The sequence below is a fragment of the Aythya marila genome, assembly GCF_965140915.1.
Source record: "Aythya marila genome assembly, chromosome: 22".
In the NCBI taxonomy this organism is placed as follows: domain Eukaryota; kingdom Metazoa; phylum Chordata; class Aves; order Anseriformes; family Anatidae; genus Aythya; species Aythya marila.
In genome coordinates, this window is record NC_139063.1 from 1,163,516 (window position 1) to 1,187,533 (window position 24,018).

The window sequence follows — 24,018 nt, forward strand, 5'->3', positions numbered from 1 at the left end:
CGGCCTCGCGGCGCGGCCCCGCGCAGCCCCGCCCCGCCCCTCACGGAGCGCGCATGCGCAGTGCTGGGGCCGTGAAGGGGGAAAAAACGCGCGGGGAAGCGCCCTCGGCCTCGACTGCGCATGCGCAGCGCTGCCGGCGCGACATTGGTCGCGGGGCGGCGCGAGAATTGTCCCCCGCGGCCTCAGCGCGCGTGCGCACAGGCGGTGGCGCCGGGTGGGGGTGGGGGGGGGGGAAGCGGCTGCGCGCATGCGCACTTGGCTGCCCGCGCGGGGACGGCGTTGAGGTGCGAGGCAGCGGGGCCGGGCCCTGAGGGGGCTCTGAGGGGCCTGGGGGGGGGGGCTTGAGGGGCTCTGAGGGGGCCTGAGGGCCTTTGAAGGGCCCCTGTGAGGCTCTGGAGGCCTCTCAGGGGGATCTGAGGGGGCTGGGGGGCCTGAGGGGGCTCTCAGCGGGTCTGAGGGGCTCTGAAGGACTCTGAGGCGGCTCTTAGGGGCCTTTGAGGGGCTCCTAGGGGGCCCTGAGGGAGCTCTGAGGGGCCTGAGAGGGCTCTCGGGGGGCTCTGAGGGGCTTTAGAGCCCAGGGGAGCGGCCCTGGTCGTTTTCCCACTAAGGGTGCCCACTCCCACACAGGGTGTGTCTGTGTGGGGTTCTGTTACCATGGTTTTTGGAGGGACTGAGTGTTCAGGGAGCAGGCAGGGGACGCCTCGGTGCTCTTGGATGGAGCCCTTATCAATGGCTTTACGTTCATGACCCAAAGAGATGGCCTTTACAGCTGGTAGAACCACACATCTTTCATCCCGTTAAGGACACGAATCTCATCTGGTCTTTCCGTGTCTCGTCACAGGGCCCAGTTTGCAGCAGCCGCTTGTGTGGGGCTGGAGTCGATGTGCGTGGACAAACGGCCTCCGTCGGCAGCAGGTAACGGCAAGCCTGGGCCCCGTGCTGCCCCCTCCCCAAGGGTGCTGGTTCTAAGCTGAACCTGTGCACAGCCATCACTCAGCATCAGTGCTTGGGCGCTTTGGTGCCTGTAAAGCCTTGCCTCGAAGGGAGCTCCTGGTGTTGCATGGCTCCCTGATATGTGTGCCTAATGTGTGCCTCCCCTGTCAGGGCCTTCCTTGCTCGCATGCTCTCTCTTCTTCCACCCTGGTTTTATATCTTCAGTGTAATTTTTGGATATGTTTCACTGAGATTCGCTTTCCTTGCCTGTCCTGTCCTTACAGCTGCATTACTTGTAAATGCCGTGGCGCCTTCCTGGAGCAAGGCGGTGCTAGCTCTGCTCTTGGAAACGCTGTCCTTGCCCCAGGGTTTCCACCTGCTGCCTCGTGCTGAGCACACACAACTCTCCCCTTGCTGCAGCCAGCCCCTCTGCTGTGCTTGTGCTGCTGTGAGGGACGGCTGCCATCAGCCATTTGATCTGGACTCATCCCTCCCAAAAATTTCAGCCAAAAGAGATGCGTGCGGCTCTTCTAGAGTTTAATTTCTAGAGGAAGGTTGCCCGATGGGGTCCAGGTATGGAAGTTTGGATATCTGGAACCAGTTTCCAACTTCTTCCAGGCTTCTTGAGTGGAACTGGACACTTAACTGGTCAGTTCCCCATCTGTAAATTGAGCTACTTCATTTGTCCTCAGCCTGATCTGCTGGGGTGCAGAGGGGCTGAGGTGTGTCTGTTACAACCTTGTGGAGCCCCCAGAGCGAGCAGCACAGCCCTGAGCTCAGCCAGAACCTCCAGCAACCACTGAAAAAAAGAGTCCTGGGGTGTTAAAATGGACGCGGTGCCCTCCGGGACGGGGCAGGGCGAGAGGCAGGAGCCGGCCGGGCAGCGCCTTTGTTGTGAAGGGGCCCGGTGGGCCGGGGCACCGGGCGCTATGCAAATGGGAGTGCGTCAGCGGCCCCGCCGGCCCGAGGGGCCCCGCCGAGGGCTTCCTGCGGGCGCGGAGGACACAGAGGCTGCCTTGTTCCTGCCCCCTCCCTCGGCCGGAGCGGCGGCGATGCCGGTGGGGACGGCCCGCCCGCCCTGCCCCCGGGCTCAGCTCCGGTAATTTGGGCTGGGCAGGCAGGGAAGGCGGCGGCAGGCTGCGGCTCCCGATGAAGGTACTCCTCGCGGTGTTAACGGGCGAGCACAGCCCCCCCCGGGGCCGAGCGCTTTTCCCCCCCGGGAGCCCGGAGCGGTGTCCGGCTGCCCTCTAGCGGGGCCCGGCCCGGCGGCGGCTCCACCCGGGGGGGCGGCAGAGGAACCGAACGGCGCCGGGGCGAGCCCAGCGGGGTCGTGCCGCTCCCGGGGGCGGCTCCGCCTGGGTTCCACCGGGCTGCACTCAACGGGCAACGGGGCCGGGTGGGAGGAGGGGGCTGGAACCGGGGGCACGGAGCCGCGCCGTGCCCGGTGGGGCCGCCTGGGGGCCGGTACAGCCCGGTACAGCCCGGTACGGCCCGGTTGTAGCCCGGTACCGCAGCCCAGGTCGCTTTCTTTAGCCCCCGAGCGCCACGTGGCCGAGCCGAGGAGCTCCGAGTCCCCTTCTCCCCCCCGCCCCACGCTCCCGTGCCGGCCGCTCTGCGTTTTGAGGCGGTTTCGGGCTTTTTTCCCCCCTTGCCCCTTTTTTTCTCAATGGGAGCGGCCGCGCCCGCCAGGCGGAAGGCGTGGGAACGGCGGGGCGGGCCGAACCACCGGGCGGGGGGGTGGAGGGGGGGAGCGGGCCGTACCAACCCCTCCCCGCGCGGGGGGGGGAGGTGCTGGCGTGGAAGGGCCGGCGCGCACGTGGGGCCGGAGGGCGACTCCAAGTGTGGCGGGGGGGAGGGGCGGGACCCAGCGCTCCCCCCCCCAGCGCTGCCTTGGAAGGGCCGGGCCGGCGCTTAGAGGGGCGGGGCGGGCCGTACCACCGCGCGGAGGAGAGGGGGGGACAGCAGCGCGGTGATGGCGGCGGGAGGGCGGCAGCGGCTCCCTGTAGCCCGGAGGAGGCCCCGCGCTTGGCTCCGCGCCTCCATCCCGGTGAACGGCGGCGGGGCCCGGCACCTCCTCCCCGCGCTGCTCTCCTCACCCCCTTATTCCCGGAACCCCCCCGCGCTGGTTATAGATGGTCTCTCCCAGCGGGCAGAGCCGGGGCGGGCGGACCGTACCACAGGGCGTTGAGAGGGGGGGAGAAGGAGGAGGAGGCTGGACCGTACCACGCGGCGTGGGGGGGCGCGGCCTGTCCTCCAGCAGCAGCGCGCGGGCTCCGGGCTCCCTCCAGCAGCGGCCGGGCCCCGGCGGCCCCCACCCAGCCCCGGCTCCCGGTTCCCGGTCCCCGCCGCCTCCTTCCCCTTCCCCTTCTTCCCCTTCCCCTCCCTCCCCTCCCGCCGCGCCCCTTCCCGCCCCCCTCCCGGCCCCGCTGCGTGGGAGGCGCCGGCCCCGCTCGGCAGAAGGCCGCCCGCTCAATGCCCACGGTGAGGGGGCCCCGCGGTGCTTGGGGGGGGGGGGCACCGGGTGAGGAGGGGCCGGGGGAGGCCCCGCAGCCCCCGCCCCGGGGCGGGCCTGGGCCTGGGGGGGGGGTTGGGGGGGGGGCTTCGAGGCCTTTCTTGGGTTTTTGGGGGGGTCCCGGGCCTCAGGGGGGGTCCTGGGGGTTTTTTGGGGCTTGGGGGGGGTCCCGGCGCCCCTCTGGGGCCTGGAGGGGGTCGTTGGGGTGCGAGGGGGCTCTGCTGGGAAGGGGGTGCCCGGTGCCCCCCTGTGGGGGGGTTCTGGATTTGGGGGGATCCGTGGGGTTTTTCTCGCCCCCCTCCCCTCGTGAGGAGGTGGGTTTGGGGTCCTCAATCTTAGGGGTTTGGTGGGGGTAGGGGCTGGGGGTCAACCCTCAGCTGCGGGATGGGGGCGGTTTGGGGGCTCCCTGGTCACCCCCCACCCCCTCCAGGGCTGGTTCTTGGGGATGGCGGCGGTTACGGGACCGGGGGGGGCTCCCCTCGCCTGTGGGGTGGGGGTGAGGGGCTCCATGGGGCGGTTTGGGGCAGTGGCTGTGCCTCCTGCCTACATTTGTTGGGGTGTTTGGGGGGGCAGCTTGCTGCCTCTGGGCCTGCAGCGAGGGGGGAGGTGGGGAGGGGGTCGGGGGGTGCATGGGGGCTTGTACCGGGCACGGGGGGGCACTTGGAGGTCTTAGAGGTGAGGGGGGGGCTTGGTGGTGGGAAAGGAGTTGGAGAGGAGGCGGTGGGGAGCCTGCCTCGTGTCTGCCCTGGGGGCGGCCTGCGAAGGGGAGGGGGCTTCCCTGGGAGCTGGGGGGCTCGGGGGGGGCTCCTCCAGCCGGAGGTGGAGCTGGGAAGGGAGAGGGGCCAGGATGCGGGGCTTTTCCTGGGGCTGCAGCGGGGGCAGCGGTGTGGAGCTGGAGAGAGGGGGCCGAGGGGGCCAGGAGCGAAGGGCTGAGGCTGGGAACGGCCGGGGTTTGCCCCAAGGGGGGGGGGGGCTGCAGGTCCGGGGGGTGTCACAGCAGCCCCTGCGCCCTCGTGGGAAGGCTCCCGGTGCCGTGGGGTCGGGGTTGGGGTTTTCGTGGCGGGGCAGCCGCGTGCTGGTGGCCGTCGGCGCGAGGCAGCACGTTGGCTGTCACGGCGCTCCCCGAGCGGAGCAGTCGGGTTCTGACTCAGAGCTGCAGTTGGTGTTTAAAAGGAGAGAAAAAAAAAAAAAAAGCAAAAAGCTAAACCCACCGCCAGCAGCAGCCTAAAAACTCTCTCTTCTTATGACTCAGCGCCTCCAAACACCCGGAGTTCGCGAGCTCAGCTGCTGGGAGCTGGAGCAAGATGGGGTGGGGGGGGTGCCCAGGGCTGATTTTGGGGGCTGCTTGGCATTTGGGTGCCCACAGCCCCCGGAAACGGCGGCTTCTGCCTCTGCCCCTTGGCACGGGGCTGAGCCGTGGCCGCAGCCGGCTGCATCGCTCCTGCCCCAGGACTTTGCCCCGCGCCGGGGAACGGCCTCCACTGCCTCGTCCTGCCAGAGCCGGGCTGCACCGGCCTCCTGTGAGGGCACGTTTCCATCCTCGCTTCGAGGAGGGGAGCCCCCAGCTGCAAACACGGCTCCTGGGGGGCTGCAGGGCGAGCGGGGGCGCTTTGGAGGTGCTGTGGGGGGTGCTGGGGGGTTTTTGGAGAGCTTTGGTGATGCAGAGGCATCTGCGCGGTGCTGGTTGTGCTCGGCCTGGTCTGGCAGCGTGGGTTCCTGCTGAAGGGTTGGGGTTTCAAACAGCTCTGAGTAAAGGGTGAGAGGAGCCCTAAATCTCTCGATCCCTTCTCTTCTAACCTCGAGGGGCCGGCTGCTGCCTCTGCTCAGCGCGCTGTGTCGGTGTCTTTGTTCCCCCTTGCCAACGAGTTAAATTCTTCCCGGCGATCTGCACCAGGAGCCCGGCTCTGCTCGAAATAATGCACCCTGGAGTTGAACAATTGTGACGTTGTGGCCGTGCGGTGACATTTATCAGCGAGCTTCAGTTCCAGGCTGACTTTAACCGCCGCGGGAGCGTGGCCCAGGAGCCGGCTCCCCACCAAGTCCTTTTTCCAGCCGAGGTAGATGGCAAATTCAAAGGGAGCTGAGTAAGGTGCAAGTAATTTGGCTTTGGAGCTCCGCAGGATAATAGCCCTGTTGCTGTGCGGTTGGAAATCGCTTTCAAGTCCGGCTTGACTTGTTAATGGTTTTTTTTTCCTTTAGATACTTGCTCCTCAGTGTGAGAATATTTCCTCCGAACTGCCGGGGAGGCCGGCGACCGGGCGATGTATTTCCAGAAGCCAGCAGTTGCTGCAGCTCAGCTCACCCTGCTGAGCTTTAGAAACTAGTTTAGAGTCCCGTAACCACAAAGCATTGACTAAAAGTTACTTTTGACTTAGATTTTTCTGAGTTAAATGCGCTTTTTTGGTGTGAGGAGGAGAGCGGTGAGCTCGGATCCCTCTGTCTTGGGGGGCCCTTTTGGTTTAAACTTCAAACGCTTCTGGTAACTTCAGACTTTCTGGGTATGCCAGTAATATTCAAATGTGTCTTCTGAAGGATTTTTTTTTGAACTAGGTGGTGGGTGGGGAAAGCATTCAGCAAACTCCCAGATGTCAGAGCAGCCCTTTAAGCGGCGAAGCAGGTTCTGGCTCACCGGACAGGAAAACTGCAGCGTAAGGCACGCTGCCAGCCCTGTCCGAAGGGCTCGGGGGCTACGGCTGAGCATTTCACCTCCGAGCTCTCCAGGATGGGCTTCCCCACGTGCTGATGCCCGCGTTGGAGACGGGTTTGACCTCACCCAGACTGAGGGAGAAACGTTTTTGTGTGCGGTGCTCGAGTTTTGGTGCTTTTGCTGGGTCACATCTGAGAGCCGTATCGCTTCCCGGCGCGTCACTTCCAAATGAAGATTTTTTTTTTAATTTTTTTTTTTTATAATCTGGACTTTTTTTTAATATCTTGCAGAGGCAGATTTGTATCTGCTGCTGTTGGTTTTACGGCCTGGGATGGAGCGACGGGGGCAGTGCAAAAGGAAACGCATGAGTCACCGGCAGAACTTGTCAGCGCGCGGGGAGGGAGCTCCGCCGCGGGGGTGGATAGGGTGGAACAGTAAGATTCTGACCTCACCCCTCTCTGGGCACGTGTCGTCCCGAGCAGGCTTCCTTCGGAGCGTGTTCAAGAGCTTTTTTCCAAGAATGCTGGCTCCGGAGTTTTTCTCTGTATGCTAGGGGGGTTGGTGCTTCGGAAGAGGCCATCTCGGTTCTCAGCGGCGTGGGTTTGTGCCGTGCTGGGGCCGGCTGCTTCTGGGGGCCTCGCTGAAGCCCCTCCTGCAGGGCTGGGTCTTCAGGACGCTTCATGTGGAGAATTGGCACGCCGCAGGTCGTTCAGAGGAGCGATGCAGGAAGAGGAAGTGAAATAAATACCGAGCGCACCGCCAACGTCAGGAAAAGCAGGGCTGCGGTGCGCTCGCAGGGTGGAAATTTTCACCGTCAGGTTTTGCACCGGCAGTGCAGCGTGGGGCTGGTTTCACATGTGCGAGCACAAACCACAGGAATGAGGTTTTCTTGAAGAGGAAAAGGAAAAAGAAAAAAAATAAATCAGCAGTTACCTAAGGTCCTTAGCACCGAATGTGAATTCCCGCTCGCGGGGCAGAGCGAGCGCGGGCGCTTTCAGAATAGCGCTCTCCACACCCCGAAGTATTCTCCTCACAAATTAGCGGGCTTTGCTCCGCATCCTGTGCTCTGGTTGTTTGGAAAGGTGAGCCGGGTGACCTTTCCAGAGGTATCTGTGTTTTGCAATCCGGGCAGGCTGCAGCTGTTGCAGGCGGTTGAGCTGTCGCCGTGCGGCTCGGGAAGCGCTCCTGGCCGTGCGCTTGGGAGGCGGTGGGACTGGGAGCTCCCTTGTCCCTTTTAATACTTTTTTTTCATCAGATCCGTGTCCCCAAGCTTGCAGAGCTGCAGTTCAGAAGGGAAGAGCCCCGCTGAAGCATCCGATTCAGGAGTCAAGGCGCTGCTGGGTGCTGTAGCCGGGCGGTTTGCTCCTTGGGGCACCCTCTGAGATTTCTGTCAAGTCAGGAATTCGTTCAGCTCCTCTCTCTGAGTTAGCTGGCGAGCCCAAATAAACAAACTGGTGATTAATAGGCCTGCCCCTCGCTTACACGTTAGGCAGATTTGTAGGATTTGGGGACTTTCTTCTCAGCTTGGCCCCATTAGGCTCCACCAGGCGTTCCTGCAGGTAGGGCCGCGAGCTCGTGGTGGAGCCTAAGTGAGTCCTGTCACGGACTGTCACGGCCCACTGAGCATGGCTGGGGAGACAGGCGTCTTGATTGATGATTATTCCTTGCTAATTAAGTCAAACGACGTGGGGAACTAACTGCCAGGCATTGCCAGCTCCTCTCAGCTGCAGGAATCGCTGTTGCTGCTGCCCCGCTCCCCTCTCTGGTTCCCCAGGGAGCTCTCGCGCCCCATTCACGGTGTGGATGTGTGAGGTGGCTGCTCCCTCCCTCAGCCCAGCCCTGCTCCACCTCATTTTCCAAGCCTAGGAATAGGGCTAATTAGCTGAAAAGCCATTTCTTGCTTTCTGCTGTGCAGCCACCCTTGCTGTGGGTCGTCATCGCCCGGGTAGCGCGCAGCTCCCCTGGGGTTTCGAGGTGCAGACTTGGACGTTTCTCCCTCCCTGCGTCACCAAGCGCTCACCTGGGGAGCTGAGAAGTTTCCCACAACGGGGTTTTTCCCCTCTTGCTCCTAACCAGAGGCCTGGTTGCTCACTAAACTCGAGCTAAGTGGCGTTGCAGTTGAGGTGAGGGGCGGAAGGGCTGCTTTAAAACAGGATTGAGCGCTACATAAACTTCTTACCCTTCTGGAAATCGTTTTTCAGGCTTAAATACGGCGCCTTACGTTTTTAATCACTCCTGAGCTATTAGGTAATTAAACGCTCTAGTAATACGCCTCCGGGGAAGGTAAGGTGCTGGCGTTCCTGCTCGGCAGATGAGTCAAGCTCCTGGAAGCAGCGTGGTCAAGGTCAGGCAGGAGCAGGCGCGGGGCTCGAGCCGGTGCTGCCCTGAGCCACGCTCCGTGCTCTGGAACCTGTCCCCTGCCCGCCTCCTGCCTTAATGGCTCGGTAAATAGTTCTTAAAAACCATCTTTCAAGTAATTGGGCTGAAATTCCCTCTGATCCGCTGGAGGGAGGGGAAGCGTAGCGGTAATGACCTGATTTGATGCGGCTCACGGCTCGGGTAGCGCTGGAGGAGGCTCCTCCAACCCCGTTATTGCTGCTGAAGAGGAAAAATGTGTAAAGGATTTGTTTAAATACGGCACGATCGCTCTCCCCCCCGGGACGGCGTGCTCTGAAATGCTGTAAGCTGCTGGTACTCGGCTCCCAGCTCTGATCTCCTACCCCAAGATGTGCTGATGACTGCTTTTGGTTCAAATCACCTTTTTTAGGTCCTAAAAACTTGGTTTGGGGACCGTTCCTCTAGTGTAAGCCTTCAGGGTGCGTCAGGTGGCTTGAGCCTGTGTTTAAATAGGGTGGAAAACCCCATCCAGGTATTTCTATGAGAAAAAAACATTTTCCTGCGTAGTTTTACAGGTGTTGGACACGTGTGGCTGCTGTAACCGTGGGGCTTCTGTTCACCATGGTGCTGATAAAATGTTCCAGGATCCCCTTCCGAAATCTGTATTCGAGTCACTTGGCGAGAGCTGCTTTCAGGTTGGGGGAGGTTATTGGAAACATCTTTGTTCTTGCCTCTGGCAATCTAATTAATGTGTTTTTTTGGCGTTGAGAGCTGTTCTTGAAGGAAATAATTGCTGTTCTTTGGGTGATTTTTGACTTCGTGTCAGTGAAAAAGGTATTTTTGTACTACTTAATTTGACTCTTTTAAAGCGAGGGTCTCATTAAAACGTTGAGCGCACCACGGGTTCGGGGTGTGAATTTCCAGGCGTGTGTTTCCCTAATTGCATTCACTCTGCCCTTTCGAGGCAAACTTTGCTCAAGTTGCAGGTTTTGTGACTTCTGGGCTGGTTTGGATTTTACTCAGCTGCTTTAAAACTTCTTCAGAAACGCAAAGTGTCTGCGGCGGGTCTTTGGCTTTCTGCTTTTTACGCACCTTATTCCTTTCAGTTTAGGGGTCTGCTCTGGCAATACACGATTCCAAAACAGATCTCACCCTTTGGTGCAGTTTCCCTGCACAGCAAAGCTGCTTCCTTCCTCTGCAGATGAAATCTGGTGCGTCTGAAGTCGCTCTGTACCCACGAGGAGGTAACAAAGCTCTAACAAAGCTCGTTGCCTTCCAACTCCCTTGCAGACGTGACACATCGCTGGCCTCCTTCTGCTTGCTGGGGAATTTCCCCAGGCCCAAGAGGGCTCATCCTGCGAGCCAGCAGGAGGTGAGGGACGGAGCGGTGTCGTCTGAGCGAAATCTCAGCCTGGCACGGCCTCAGAAAGCTTCACCAGCATCTTCCTGACAAGCTCAGCTTTGAGCACATCGCTTAAAAACAGCTGAGCAAACCTTGTTTCACCTGCAGCAGCAGGAGCCGTGTTGCTTACCGAGTTTTTCAGCCTTAAATGTCCCCTGCAGGGTTAGTTCAGGTGAGCTCCGTCCTCTCTCAGCAGGCCCATCAGCTCTTGCTGTTGCTGCACCAGCTGCGAGTGGGAATCCTCTGCTGGGACTGGGAGCTTTAACGCCCCGGGCTTGCTTTGGAAATGACCAATTCCTGCAGGATTCCTCCCTGCTGCTGCTGGCAGCTCGGTGGCACAGTGCTGGTGGTGCTCCTGTGCTACCAGCAGTTGAAATTCCCTCCTGTTCCTGCTCGTAGTGCTCCTGCTGTTGAGAGCACGAAGCTGTCGCGTTGTGGGCACAGCCTGCAGCGCCGGGAGGCAACAACTTCAGGTTGGTGTGCTGGACCCAGCCGTGTCCCACCTGGAAACGCAGGCAGTCCTCTCTCATCAAACAGAGAGCTTTAATTAGCAAGTGGTTCGTTAATCTAGGAGTGGGTCCAGCCCTGCCTCCGCTTTCCGCCTGTCCTGATGGGCTTCGGGGTGAGCACTTGTTTCTGTTGGGTTTGGGAGTTGGTGGTTTTCCATTATTCTGCTCGCTCTGACTTAAAAAGATGTTAATTTTGGTGGAATTAGCATCCTGTTTACCTCCTGCTCTTTATGACCTCGCTTGTTGGGGTGTTAGTCACCGGCAGCGTGTTGTTCTGGGCAGTTTTAGTCATGCCTGGTGTCATAAATCGTCCTGAATGGCAGGAGCTTGAATCAATGGTGCAGTTTATTTGTGTTTATTACCCTGCTGGTTCCTCTCAAACGTTTACAAGCAGCAGCTGCAGGGGCTTCTCCTGAACTGCTCCTCATTTTGGGGCTCTTCGTGCAGCCTCAAATCTCAGGTGGTCGGAATTTCAATGGGAGGAAAGGGAAGCTGCTTTGTGCCGCTCTAAAAGAAATGATTGAGTTGGTGTTGACTAATTTCAGCAGCTCACACCGCTACTGATGGTTCAGAGCTTCAGGCTCGTTAATAGTTGGAGCCAGAAGCAAGAGCTCCTCTCACGTGCTGTTTTCTTCTCCTTGCAGGTGTTCTGTTGGAATATACGGCGCACATTTATGGCGATTCTGAGCGTGAGGGCAGACTTCTGCCAGGCCCAGCACAGCATCCTGGCTGACAAGTGAGCCGAGAGCGGGGGGTTTCACGTGCCATAAGTACTTTGCCTTGAAGATTCCGGACACAGCGAACACAAATATATGGGATATCTTCTGCCCATTGGAAGCATATTCCTCTTACTGACTCTAGCAAAACTAAGCGTCAAGAAAACAAAGTGGAGAGAAAACCTGCCCTTACTTTTTTGCCTCACCAGTGCCTAAATGTAGAACAGGCTGCCTAGTCTTGCATGTAGTCAGAATTCGTGGAGTCTGAAGGATACCACCTGCAGCAGCTGAGGCCGAAGCTGAATTCGAGTGGATTCTGAAGCAAACCTGCTTTCCTAGAAGCGAAGTCTCTAAGGAACAAACACGTCGAAGCAAGCTCTGATCAATCCCAGCCATTTTAGTGGTCTTTTTAATGTTTTCTGCTGTGAAACGTTTCCAAGGTTATTGATTTATTTTTTTTTTTTTGCCCCTCACGCGTTTTGTTTGCCATTATGAACCGTCCAGCCCCCGTGGAAATCACCTACGAGAACATGCGTTTCCTGATCACTCACAACCCAACCAACGCAACCCTCAGCAAGTTCATCGAGGTAAGGCAGGCAGATCAGATGCCATCCTTCTTTTCTTTCCTTTCCTTCCGTTTTCCTTGTGTGCTCATCGTTTCTGTAGAATTATTCACACCTGTGGTTCACAAAGCTGTGACTGTGTTACGTGCTACTCAAATCAAGGCATTTTTTTTCTTTAATATTTCTTAAATACGTTGTTTACATTCTCTTGACAGCATGAGAAGAGAATTCGCTGATTACTTTTCTTCCAAATCTTGCACTTCTTTAAGTAAGAGGGGCTGGGTGAGCTCCCATTTCAGAGCACAGCCCCGCACCCTTGCCATTGTTTTTGTCCTGGCTTCTGAAGGACTGCATGTTCTGTGCTCTAAATAGAATTTTTCACTAAATAATACGGTGCTTCTGATACGTTGCTCATCTTCTGGCTTTTAAAGTAGCAATTAATGGAATTGTGACTGATTTCTGAACTTCTGTAAGGCAGGGTTAAGCGCAGCGCTTACGCTGATGTTTAGTTCTGAGGATGTTTTCTCAGACTGCCCCGCTGATCCCAGAGCTGTCCTTCTCCAGGGATAAATGCTGGCACCTGAAGCACCTGACAGCTGCCTGGCTCGGACTGTGGGAAGACTCTGTTAAGATGGACAGTGAAACAGAGCATGACTGACACAATAAGGCCTTAAATACAGCAAAACTTAATAATTTGACCTGAGAAAGTGACAAATAGTTTCACCTACTACACACACACAGAGTATCTGCTACCAAAATAGTAGTGCAGTGTATTTCTGTGCTCCAGCTTGCTCCAAACCCGCTGTATCTTTGTGCCCTTTGTATCCAGAGGACTTTTATCTTGCCTACGTAGGCCCTTTTCATTCCCAGGAGATCCTGTCATCTGATACTGCTGGCTGACTGCAGCAGACTTCCATCACTTAGCAGCCTGCTCTTCACCCCGAGTCCGCTCATGCATTAGTGGTTAATTTGTTCACAAAGCCACATTTTTTAGTCTCTGTTTTTTCAGCCTGTGGATTGTCTTCCTTTATTAGGAGGCTCGAGTCTGGAACAGATTCTGCTAATTGTTAAAAGTCATATTGACTCAGCCCAAACACGAGAGGAAATTCTGCTCGCTGTATCAACCTTCAAAGTGAACTGGAACAGCTTTTTGTTTGATCTTCTGATTATTTATCTAGCACAATGTGCTACTTATAGTGCATTACAAGGAAGCTGGAGTATGGTGGTGTGTGTTCTGTTCCTCCCTGCCTCAAAATGTCAACACTGGCTGCAGCGACCAGTTCCAGGCTGCTATTTAAAGACAAAAAGAAGCTGCGTGGAGAGGAGAAGCAGCTATTCTAACTTTGCTCTTACATATGCATTTTTTTCCACCCTGGCGTTTCCCCAGGGAGGAATAATTCAGAGGAGTTTTATGTTTATTCCTGTCACTTGTAGCCCTTATCCTAGCGCAGGTCATAAACGCTCCTTTCACAGCTGGCTCCTTCCTCGTGCAGTCACCTGGGAACCGTGCAGGTAGTACCTCTGGTGTGGTGTAAAATCTTTACTTTTGCAGCTGATGAGGAAGTTTTTGAGTTTCTCCTCCTGGCGGTGTGCTCACGTGTGTCCTTTCTTCCTAAAGGAGCTGAAGAAGTACGGAGTGACAACCTTGGTGCGAGTTTGTGATGCCACTTACGATCAAGCTCCTATCGAAAAAGAAGGAATCCAGGTTCTAGTGAGTTGTCTTTACCACTGTCTATACGTGAGAACTGCTTGTCCTCGAGAGCTGGGGACAGCTTCGTGCTTTGGGAAGAGCTTGTGACTGCTTCAGAATGGTCAAAAGCTGTGTGCTCCCCTGCATCAGCCAAAGCTGGTCTTGAGAAATTCACTGTGCTTCTGTGAAATGTACCTGCTGATGAATTTCTGCAGCCCAGGTGCTTTAGTTGGGATAGAAATGTCTGCTCCTGGGTTTCTGGATTGGTTGAGATACTCAGGATGCATTTTAGTGACTAGGTTGGTACTGATGCAAAGAGAAATCCCCGGACTTTGTTCTGTTCAGCCTCGTGTTTCACACAACCTGCTCAGTCTTTTCCACGGAGCACTTGTTGGCTTTCCATTTACAGATGCCCTTCTCAGGATGAAGATAAAGCTCCCTTCTCTCACGCTCAGAAGCTGCTGCATGCTGAGCCCCCAGTGCCACGCTGGTGGGCTGCTGCTTTTGGGTAGGACCCAGGTTTCTGTGGGCCCTTCCAGGGAAACTGTGGCTGGGAGCACAGCGCTGGTGCTTCCCTGCCAGGCAGATGGAAGGAAATCCTCTTGCACAGCTACTGCCTCTATTGGCTGCTACTGCAGGCTGTTCTGAGCATTTATTATTATTATTTTATTTATTTTCTAGTAGGTGTGTGATTTTTATTTATTTTTTAGTAGGGGTGTGTTCGAATTAACCTTGCGGGCAGTATTTTTCCAGGCAATCCTTGTGAATTATTGCAGTGTGTTAGATACAATCAGTTGATTTTACTGGGGTGAGTAACACCCTGCTGTGAGGCCAGGAATTGCATCTCGCCTCCTCCTTGCAGGTCGTCCCCTTCCGTTGGTGCCGCTGGTTGTGTGCCGGTGGTGGCTGTTGGGTTTTGTTTTTATAAAGGCTCAGCCGGAGGAAAACCCTGAGCTTTCCGTTAGGAGAAAAGCTCCTACTCTGGCGTGTCTGTGAAATTCCACGTGCAGGTCAGGCAGGTTTCTTGGCTCCTGGCCCTGGGAAGCATTCACTCCGCTTCCAGGCAGCCACGTGTGCCTCCGTGCTGCTGGAAAACTCAGGCACTGCGGGGCTGCCAGGCCCCCAGCTGCACGCTGGAACAGCATTTTTGTTCCTTCTGGAGCTCTCTTGGGCTTAGGCACCCTGCAAATCCTCTAGCTGTGAGACCTGGAAGCTTTGCAGAGACTGGAAGGACGAACCTGTGGTGTGTAAGCCCTCGGAACCCTGCTTTAAGCCGGGATTTAGGGGATATCAGGTCCCGTGGCAGAGCAGGGACCTGAGTTCCTCCTTGGAGACTGAAGGGCAGTCTCCCTGTGTCCAGCTCCACCAGGATGGCATCGCTGATCCTGATGATGCCAGTCGTGATCTTGCCTTCATAACTGGCTGTATCGCAGCTGTTTGGCTGTGTGGGATCAGGTAACCAGTGATGACACAACTGTAGCTTTTCCTTCCCGTTAATAGTGTTCTTTCCAAACTGATCCCTGTCGCTGCTCAGAAGCGGCGAGCTCCCAGCTGGCTGAAAAAAATCCCCCCTTTATTTAAAACTAACACTTGCCTGTAAAAATAACAAAGATTAAAAACGCAGCCTGACGGGGCTTGGTGTCTGTTTTAAAACCGTCGGGGCCAGAAGCGTGGCGAGACCCCAGAAAACGAGGGTGTTTGAGCACAGCCCGCTCCCCTGCTGCGGTGCCGTGCGCCGGCACGCGGGGCACAGCGTGGCAGAGAGATGCCTTGGCAGATGGCAGAGTGAGAAACGGGAGAGCGAGCTGCTCCCTGCCTGGCGTAGTACTACTGCGGGGCTGTTTGTCAACAGAGATTAAGGCCAGGAGCCGGGCAGGGCAGGGATGGAGGTCGGCTCGGGGGCTTTCTGCGCTCTTCTTACAGCTACGCTCGTGTGCGAGGCCTTGTGGTGTAAAAATGGTACATCAAAAAAAGTGTTTTTCCTGCTATTTTTTTTTTGCACTGACTAGCAGTCAAGGAGGGCTGCAGTAGTTTTGTTCGTGGTGAGGATCTAAGACGCGTTTTTGTGGATTTCTTTCTGCTCCGTGCTGTCGGGAGCGCCCGGTAGAGCGGTGGCTTCGCTGCTGCCTCTGCCCCGCCACAGCCCTGGTGCTGAAGGAGGGACAGCCCCACGCTGGTGGCCGTGGTCTCATCCTGTGCAGGTGCCAGCAATTCTCCTGCACCTGGGCTTTGAAGAGAGGGACCTTGGTGGCTTCACAGCCCTGGTGCTGCCCTGGCTCAGCCCCACTCTGCGCTGTCGGTCCCGCGGACGCTGCTGGCTGACAAACCCAGCGCTGCGCTGCTGAGCAAAGCTGCTCCAGTTAAAGGGTAAATGGGAGCTGCTGTCACTGCCCATCGTCCTTCCCAGCTCCTGCAGGGTGACACAGCAGCGCTGCGGTGTCTGTTGGTGCATCATCCTGTTTGTTAATGGCTGCTTTGCTCGGGGAGCCCAGCAACTGGTTCCCAGTGCTGTCTGACAGGTGCTCGGAGCTGTTGCTGGCAGAACTCGTAATTAAGGGAGGAAGAACACACAGACCTGCAAAACTTGGTTGCTATTACTCTTCTGGTCCAGAATTACTCTCGTTCCCTGCTCTGAGCAGCATCCCGTCAGCGCTGCTGTCATGCCAGTGGTGTACCAGGACTGGGAGGTGATGCTCTCCCAAGAAACGAGGGTGGTCATTAATTAACTCACAGCAGCACATGCCTCGTGCGGACGTGAGGACTGGCACGCAAACAAAAGTAATGCAATCACATGCTGCGTGTGGTCTGCAGGAAGGGATTTTAACCTAACCCAAAAGTAGGGCGCAGAATTGAAATGTAAATCCTGCTCTCTGCAGGTCGGGTTCAGCAGAAAGCATCTTGCAGCGGGTAAAGCCTCTTCTCTCGACTGCCCAGGCGTTTCTCCCTGGGACAGCGCATGACACAGGGCCTGAAATAATACTGCTAGCAGAGTGTGATTGAGTGGAAAATCTTGTAAAAGCCTTTTATTGGAAAGAACAAGATTTACTTTATGATGTTGTTGTATGGCCTTGCAGCTTGCCGTGTTGTCCCAGGTATTTTTAGTTTCCTCCTTCCTTTAAAAAGGAGTGCTGCACGCTTCCAGACTTTGTCTTTCCGAATTAATCAGATGTAAAAGGATTTCATTAACGTGAAGGTTTTGGTTTTGCAGTTCTGACAGGTTTGCACCTCGCAGCTTTTTAATGGTTGCAGTCTGGAGGGCTGAGATGCTCCGTGCTCAGCTCTTCTTGCTGGTCAGGAAGTAGCGGGGCAGCAGTAAGTGCATTGCCGGGGAAAAGCCTGGCGTTTTTTAAGCCTTCCCTTGTGCTCGTTCAGCTTTCCCATGTTCTTGCAGGGTTCAGAGAATATTGCTTGACATTAACCTGTTCTCAAGATACTGCTTGGAAAAACTCAGATCCAGCCAGTGAAGGAAAAGGAGGAAAGGAGGGCTCCTTTCCAAGCAGTTTCTCTCCCATTTTGTGAGGTTTTTGAAGAACACCAAACGCTGGTTATCAGTCTCTTTTGTGAAATCGCATTGCACTCTGCTAATGAAAAGTGCTAAATAACCCCAAAGTAGGACTTTCCCCTTGCACTGCCCGTGCCTGAGGTTGTGAAATGTGCTGTTTGTGCTCGAAATGCAGGACGTGTAGTACCCCTCCCAGCGCGGGTTCCAGGAGGGAGCCGTGACCTCGAGAAAATGGGAAGCTTCTCACGTGTAATTTTGGTTTCCAGCCATTCTGATGACATTAAAGGTGGCCTGGATAGCTTAAATATCGGCAACCCCTTTTATAGACAGGAATGAAGCTTTAAATGCTGCTTTGTTGACTTTGCCATTGTCGAAGCACTCTTTTTTTGCTTTTAAATATGATTTATTTTTTTTTTCTGGCTTGCGAATAGCCAGGTAACAGTAAGTCTTGCTCACTGGGTGCGCTGACAGCTGTGCAGGCTGTTTAATTTAAATTGCTGTGGAGTACCATCTCTGCAGTACAAATAGTATTTTAAAAGGTTGACACAATCACAGGCAGAAGTTTACAGTGCTCCTCTGTCAAATACTTATTTGAAATATCCATTGATTTTTACACTTTTTAGTAAAATGAGATTTCCAAGGCAGCTATTAAAAAAACCTATTCTACAAGGAAGTTATTGTCAAGTTCTACTTAAATGTTATTGAAAAGCCTAATGCAATGGTTGTTAAAAATTTAGTGTTGCATTATGATATTGACTTGCAAGCTTCTACCTAGAAAAATACCCACAAAACACGAATATTTACAGAATATTTTCCTTCTTCTGGTTATGGTTACCGTGCTGTTGCCTACAGATTAAATTTGTGATTGTGTGCATGTGCTTCAGGAACACCTATCTAGAGCTGCTGTCTTTTTTCCTTCGAAGGACTGGCCGTTTGATGATGGAGCGCCACCCCCGAATCAGATAGTTGACGACTGGCTAAACCTGTTGAAAACCAAATTCCGCGAAGAGCCTGGATGCTGTGTCGCTGTTCACTGTGTTGCAGGGTTGGGCAGGTTAGTGCTCTGCCTCCGGGGCTTTCTGCTGGGCTCGCTTAGTCGATGCATTTGGGAGGTAGCTCGCAGAAGGTGTTAGGTAAATGCCAATATCCGTGTTTTGTCCCACGTAGTGCTTTAAAGCACCATCATCACGATTGTGTCGTTAAGCAAAAGAGATTTATTGCAGCTTAAAAATCTTCAGTAATGTCATACGCCTGATCTAGTGTCAGAGGAAAAATGTGGAGTGATTGTTCAGAACACTTCTCTCAATCACGGACGATGCACAGGCAATTAGAGGCGTTACTAGTTTGGAAGTGTTTGTTTTTCTGCTGAAACGAGGTCTCTTCTGCTAGGTCTCTTACACTTTTTTTTGACAAATGCAATATACACACAGAGTACAATTTCTAAGGCTGTACAGATTTTTAAAATTTCCTCCTGTTTCCAACTCTACAGTATTAAGCACGTGGTAAATACAAAAAAAAAAAAAAGCATTTAGAAAAACTGGTTCAACTATTGACTTTCTTACTCTAAAGTGGCTTCACCTCAGTGTTAGAGAAGGGTTAGGCTTTTATTTCTTGCTCGCATGCTGACGTGTATTTCTCTCCTTCTCACTACTTGTAATGTAACTTCTTTCTGTGGGAAGAACTTCCTTTCAAGGTGAAATAAAAAGTGCTGCTCAGAAAGCTAAATGCAACCTTCGTATTCCCAAGTGTAATCCCTGAGTGTTGTTTGTCCTAAAACTAGGACAAAATGGAGCCTAACCGTTAGTATTCTTACAATAGCCATGGGACTGTTAATATTTAAGGATCTGAATGAGTAGGCAAGAAAGGTGGATTAAAGAAAGTCAAGTACGAACAGAGTTGGAGTGCTTCAAGTTCTTAAATTTTCTCCTCTGGAGAGGAAGAGATTGGGGAAATGAAGAGATACGGAGAGAAATGGCCAATATTTAAAGAGACGAGAGCCAGCCAGGTAAAACCCAAGGCAATTAACATGATTTCTTTGTCCATTTCTGCTCTATTTTTAGCTGAGGAACGTCTTTAGGAAGGTGGCCACGTGTAACAAGTGATATTAAACTGCCTTTTTTTTGCATAATGCCAGGCCAAACTGTACCAGAAGCTTCCCATCCTGTGTATATATTGCAGCCTCGTGTGCTGTATCTGCTCCTTACACAATTACCTTTCTGCTGTTGCTCTCAGACCGTTTGTGGCAGAGGGGAAAAGGAAGAGCTTTACAGATTTAGCTTTAATCTGGCAAACCGTGCCTGTAGCAGGGCATTAAAACTCAGCTATAGTAAACAGTTTTTGTTTTTGTTTTTTTTTTTTTCTTCAAAGCAACTGAGATTTCAGATTGTTCCCCTTGGAAAGTGAATTCTTCTTTTTATGCAGGTGGCAGCGATAGCGAGCTGTTTCTCCTGCGCTGTATTTTTGTTTAGCTATGAGTACAAGTTGTCCAACTGCTAGCACCTGTTTAATCCCTTATTGCTGTGCCACCAGAGGTGCCTGTTGCAACTCTACGTGTTCAGCAGGGTGAACGCCAATCCAGGAGAAAGCCGATGTGTGCTGTGATCTCAGCTTGTTTCCAAAGCCAGCTCTGTGCTGTTAACTCATCTCGTAAATGAGGACCCCAAAGCAGAAAGCTGTACTTCATCGCTGCTGGAATGCCCAGTTCCAAGAGCAGCATGTAATAAATAAGTTTTATCTGTAAAAGTCAGCTGTTCAGTGCATCGTAGATCTCTCTCAGGTACAGCTAAACCTAGTATAAGAAGCAAAATACAGCCAGGTGATGTTAGGGATTTCTTTTACCAAAGTAGAAAATTAGGTTATAGTGAGATGAGAAAGTACCATCAAAGCATAACCATCTCGAGCTGTTGCTCCATACCACCAAACACTGAGGAACGCTATTTGTGTGTGTGTGTGTGTTTGTGTGTGTCCACTGGAAACAGAGCTGCCTGCTAAAAGAAATTTTACATGAGATACTCAGCAGGCAAATAGCTTTCTGTAGATAACATTTAAAGAGGAAATACTTAAGCTGTTTGTTTATAGATTAATTTGATGCATTTTGAAGGATTCAATCTATTGTTTCTCCAGATCTTCCTTAAATATTGATTTTTCCTTTAGGGCTCCTGTCCTGGTTGCACTTGCTCTCATTGAATGTGGAATGAAGTACGAAGATGCAGTTCAGTTTATAAGGCAGTAAGTTAAGCTTCCTCGTTCTCGAAATAAATTCTCGCTTTATGTTGTATTTGAACAGCATGCATCTCCATAAAGGTTTGTTAGATTTTTTTCACTTGTTTTCTAGTTGTTATATCCTGACAATATGGAACATGACTTTGATGTTAATGCTGGAGGCTTGTGCCCTTTTTCTCTGCGTCAAGATGAGGATTAAAAAATGATATCCCTCCTCCTTTTTTTTTAAATCCGGGCTTATGTATTAAGCCATTGGACTAAGACCCAAAGCTTATGGACTTGGAGGGGGAGGCAGCCTAGGCTAGGGCTGTAAAAATTGTGGCTGGAGTTGGACATGGACTAATTGCTCCTCACTGAAAAAAATAATAAATCCAGTGAGTTTGGACCCCCAAGCAGCTCCATTTCTCCAGCAAGTAGGTGAGCATCAGCACTCCTACAGACGTTGCGCATGAGTGCGTTATCCACTCAGGAAATGTCAGCAGCCACCTTGTCTGGAAAATAGCAAAACTGGTAAAGGATGAGAACGCAGAGCCCTGTTGGTTTAGCAATAACATCAGATCTTGAAATGAAGCCCAGCAGGTAAGATTGATGTTGAATGAGCTTTGTCAAAAAAGCAATTCATCCTTTTATGGATTCCCAGGGTCTCCAGTTATCTTTGTAAACTATATTGATGTCAACAGATTTTTCTGAACTTTTCCTTTTTTTAAATTGCTTTTTATGTTCCTAGCTACAGTACCTTTCACATTGAGAAGTTCTTTTTTGAGCACCTCTTATATAGTTCTAACTGACTGTCATGGTCTTACTTAGCTAATACAAGTAGCACATGCGTCTGCGAGGAAAGGGTGACCTTGTGCTGTTCAGTGACTGCTGCTGGTGCTGGAAATAAACTCTCCCAATCCAAGAAAAGATGCTGAAATTTGCTAATGGGATTTTGATTTCAATATTGGCACGTAGATAACGAGCTGCATGTGCTGCTCTAATTTCTTTCCTCAAAGTGTCAATGGATGCCAAAATGTTGTTTTATGGATACAGAAAAGCTTTGGAATGGGGACTAATCTACATTAGAATATATATGGTGATCGAAGCAGTACGTTTTCCATTGATATTAGCCTTCATTCTGTTTGTTTTAGGAAAAGGAGGGGAGCTTTCAATTCCAAACAGCTGCTTTACCTTGAGAAATACCGACCTAAGATGCGATTACGCTTCAGAGATGCCAACGGTCACTGCTGTGTTCAATAGAAAATCTCAGACGAAGGCAGAAGTTAGCATGGCTGTTTTCTGGACTCTTGGCACCTGGAAATGTGAATCTGGAATCAAACTACGTCATCAAATTAGTGGTGGAGTCAGTGCTCCTCAACCTCTGTCCTAATGGTGGTGATGATTGGAAAAAAATAAAAATAAAAAAAAAAAATTAAGAGAAACATTTCAGTGAAGGATTGTTTTCTCCTTAAGCTGCAGTTTGAACATCTGCAAGGAGAAAAGAAAATCAGTTTCTGAACCTTCTGTATTTTTAACTTTTTAAGAAAAGAAATAAAGTAAATTTTATGTCTAAGGAAAACCAGCAGAGCATTGGCTTGTGCAGAAACTATTTTCTTGATTTGAGGAAAGTACCCCGCAATTAGGGCCTGATGCATTAATTCCAATAGGACTCTTTTAAATAGAGTTGCCTTTTTTTTAAACCTTGCTGAGAGCTGGCAGACAGACACGAGGAGAAGCCTCTGTTTCTGTACAGGAGCAGTCTGACAGCCTTAAGCCCAGCCTGGGCGTTCTAGAGATTTGGTGATGTTTGTGCTGTATGTCTACATGGTGTTCAGACTCTGCAGGTGTGAGAAACTTCCTGGTGGGCTTTAACAGAAGACTCGTTGTCTGATATCTCTGGTGAATCTCCTAAAGGCCTTTTCAGATTGGTGGGAGACAGCGGTTTTAACTCTGTGCGCGTGTTTGTGTGTGTGCACGTGCGTGTGATTTTGTGTGTATGTCTAAATCTTATTTCTCCAAAGAATCTGGCTGAAATGTTAATTGTCTTTCTGTTGTTAGATAGAAAATCTATCCTGGCAGAAGACTGACGTTCAAAAGTGTCCTAGGTGAGCAAGGGGCCAGTCAGACAAGGAACTGAGATCAACTTACCTGTCATAAGGAAGAAGAAAAGGCTTTTTGCTGCTGTCCAGATTCTCTGCCTTTCTGAACACAGTAAATCAGGATTTGGGGGGAGGGTCTTGTTTGCATTGTATATGAGGTGTAAAGATAGTATGCACACAGAAATGCTGTCCACAAAGAAATGCCTAGTGTGGGTCTTTTCCCAGACTAGCCCTCATGTACAGTTCAGTTTAACCACTGATTGCCTTGTTATTTTTTTATTAGGCTCTTTTGGAGGGAGAATCTCTAGTTACACACCAACATGCCTATCATGCATTTACCATTGGCAGACCGTAAACACGCTGATTTTGGAGTGTGGACTTGGCACCATGTTCTCTGTAAGGCCAGTGATGATGTCTGAATTAATCAAGGCAAGTTGTTTTACAGCCTCTCCGAAGCAGTTTCAGCCAGGCTAGTTCTACCAAACAGACCTTAATTCGTGCCCTGCCCCAGTAGCGACCTCATGCTTTCGAGTTGACATTGCAATATCCAGCAACGAAAGGCTTTGAGTACAGGGTTAGGGTCATACCACCCTCTCCTGTGACACTTTGCAGTGGAGCACCAAAGGCTTTTTGTCTGTGCCTCTAGAAGGTGTGGACTGGTACCCATCTTTTACCAATACCTCAGCTGCTGGCTAAACGAACTGCCTTCACGGGATTTCTTCCTGTTCTAGACTTCTGTTTTTAATTCGCAGCTTAACTGCAAAAACCCTTTCAGAAAACAAGTAATGGGCTTCTACAATTCTATTCCTGGGAGAGATTTTATAAATTTAAGCAAAGAATAATGGTACTCATCAAGCCCCTCGTTTTACAGATGTGCCGACAGACCTCTTCTGAGGTCCGTGGCTAGAAAACTGCTCTCCACACCACTCAGTCTGCACCTGACTCAAGCTGTATTGTTGTACTAAGTTCCTTCCTCCTGTTAAGATGTGTAACGTTTCTGATTCCTTTAATAGATAAGAGACGAGAAAGTGTTTGTGATGTCAATGCCTACATTAGGGAAATAACGTATCTGGTAATGTTTGAGTCCACGGGGAAGGTAGATGACGCTGGAAGTATCTAATTCTGGCTTTTACCTTCCCCTCGCAAACTAGAAGCTAATGCTCTAACTGTTTCTGCAAATTAAAATGGGTGTTCTTAGTAAAATGAAGTACTGGTAGACTAAGCTGATTTGACAGAAGTTTGATTGGAGGGGAAGGTGTGGAGCTGGATTCAAAACAAAAACCCCAAGCCCTTCTGAAGATCAATTAAAAAAATATATATATATTTTACATGCTGTATGTATAACTTTGCATTCTTCCCCCTAGTTTTACTCTGATTTATAATGTACTAATTATATACCGTGACTCTGCAGCCTTAATTGAGGAAAAATACTGAAAAGTGCAGGCTGTCATGCAGCGTAGACACAAGCGGGGGAACGTAATTGTGACCAATGTCCAGTAGGCACGATATTTGGTTCAGCACTTGAACGTAGTGCAATAAAGTTCTTGCAGTAAAATGTCTCTTCCCTCTGGCTCTTAATGAATTTATTGCAGGTCATTAATGCTAAATGTTTTGCTTTGGTCTCATCTGTAAGGGCCTTTGGACAAGCTTGTCCGTGCCCCGTGTATCCCTAGGCGTCATTCAGTGCTGCGTGGTCTGAACTGGTCGGTGGCTCCGTAACTACTGGGAAACACTGGTCCACTTCTGAGAACAGAGCAATGCTGCAGACAACCACTTTCTTTCAAGTTACCTGTGTAAAACCATGAGAACGTGTAAATGTACCTTTAAAAAAATATTTTTATATATATATGTAATAATTCCTGCTAGTGTTTCTGAGAACAGGCAGAGATTTGTTGCAAATCGTACTG

General features: G+C 52.0%; 1 protein-coding gene across 4 annotated transcripts; it reads left to right on the forward strand.

Moving 5' to 3' along the window:
- Window positions 1–842: 842 nt before the first annotated feature.
- Window positions 843–21,599, forward strand: PTP4A2 (protein tyrosine phosphatase 4A2). 4 transcript variants are annotated; one of them, XM_082777777.1, is made up of 6 exons: window positions 843–915; window positions 10,985–11,643; window positions 13,238–13,330; window positions 17,735–17,865; window positions 19,965–20,039; window positions 21,164–21,599. In XM_082777777.1, exons 2-6 carry the CDS (start codon window positions 11,548–11,550, stop codon window positions 21,270–21,272), a joined length of 504 nt encoding a protein of 167 aa, XP_082633903.1. In that variant the 5' UTR covers window positions 843–915; window positions 10,985–11,547; the 3' UTR covers window positions 21,273–21,599. The 4 variants fall into 4 exon arrangements, with proteins under 4 accessions (XP_082633903.1, XP_082633902.1, XP_082633901.1 ...); XM_082777776.1 differs by lacking the exon at window positions 843–915 and adding an exon at window positions 1,930–2,088; XM_082777775.1 differs by lacking the exon at window positions 843–915 and adding an exon at window positions 3,190–3,414.
- The last annotated feature ends 2,419 nt before the right edge of the window (window positions 21,600–24,018 follow it).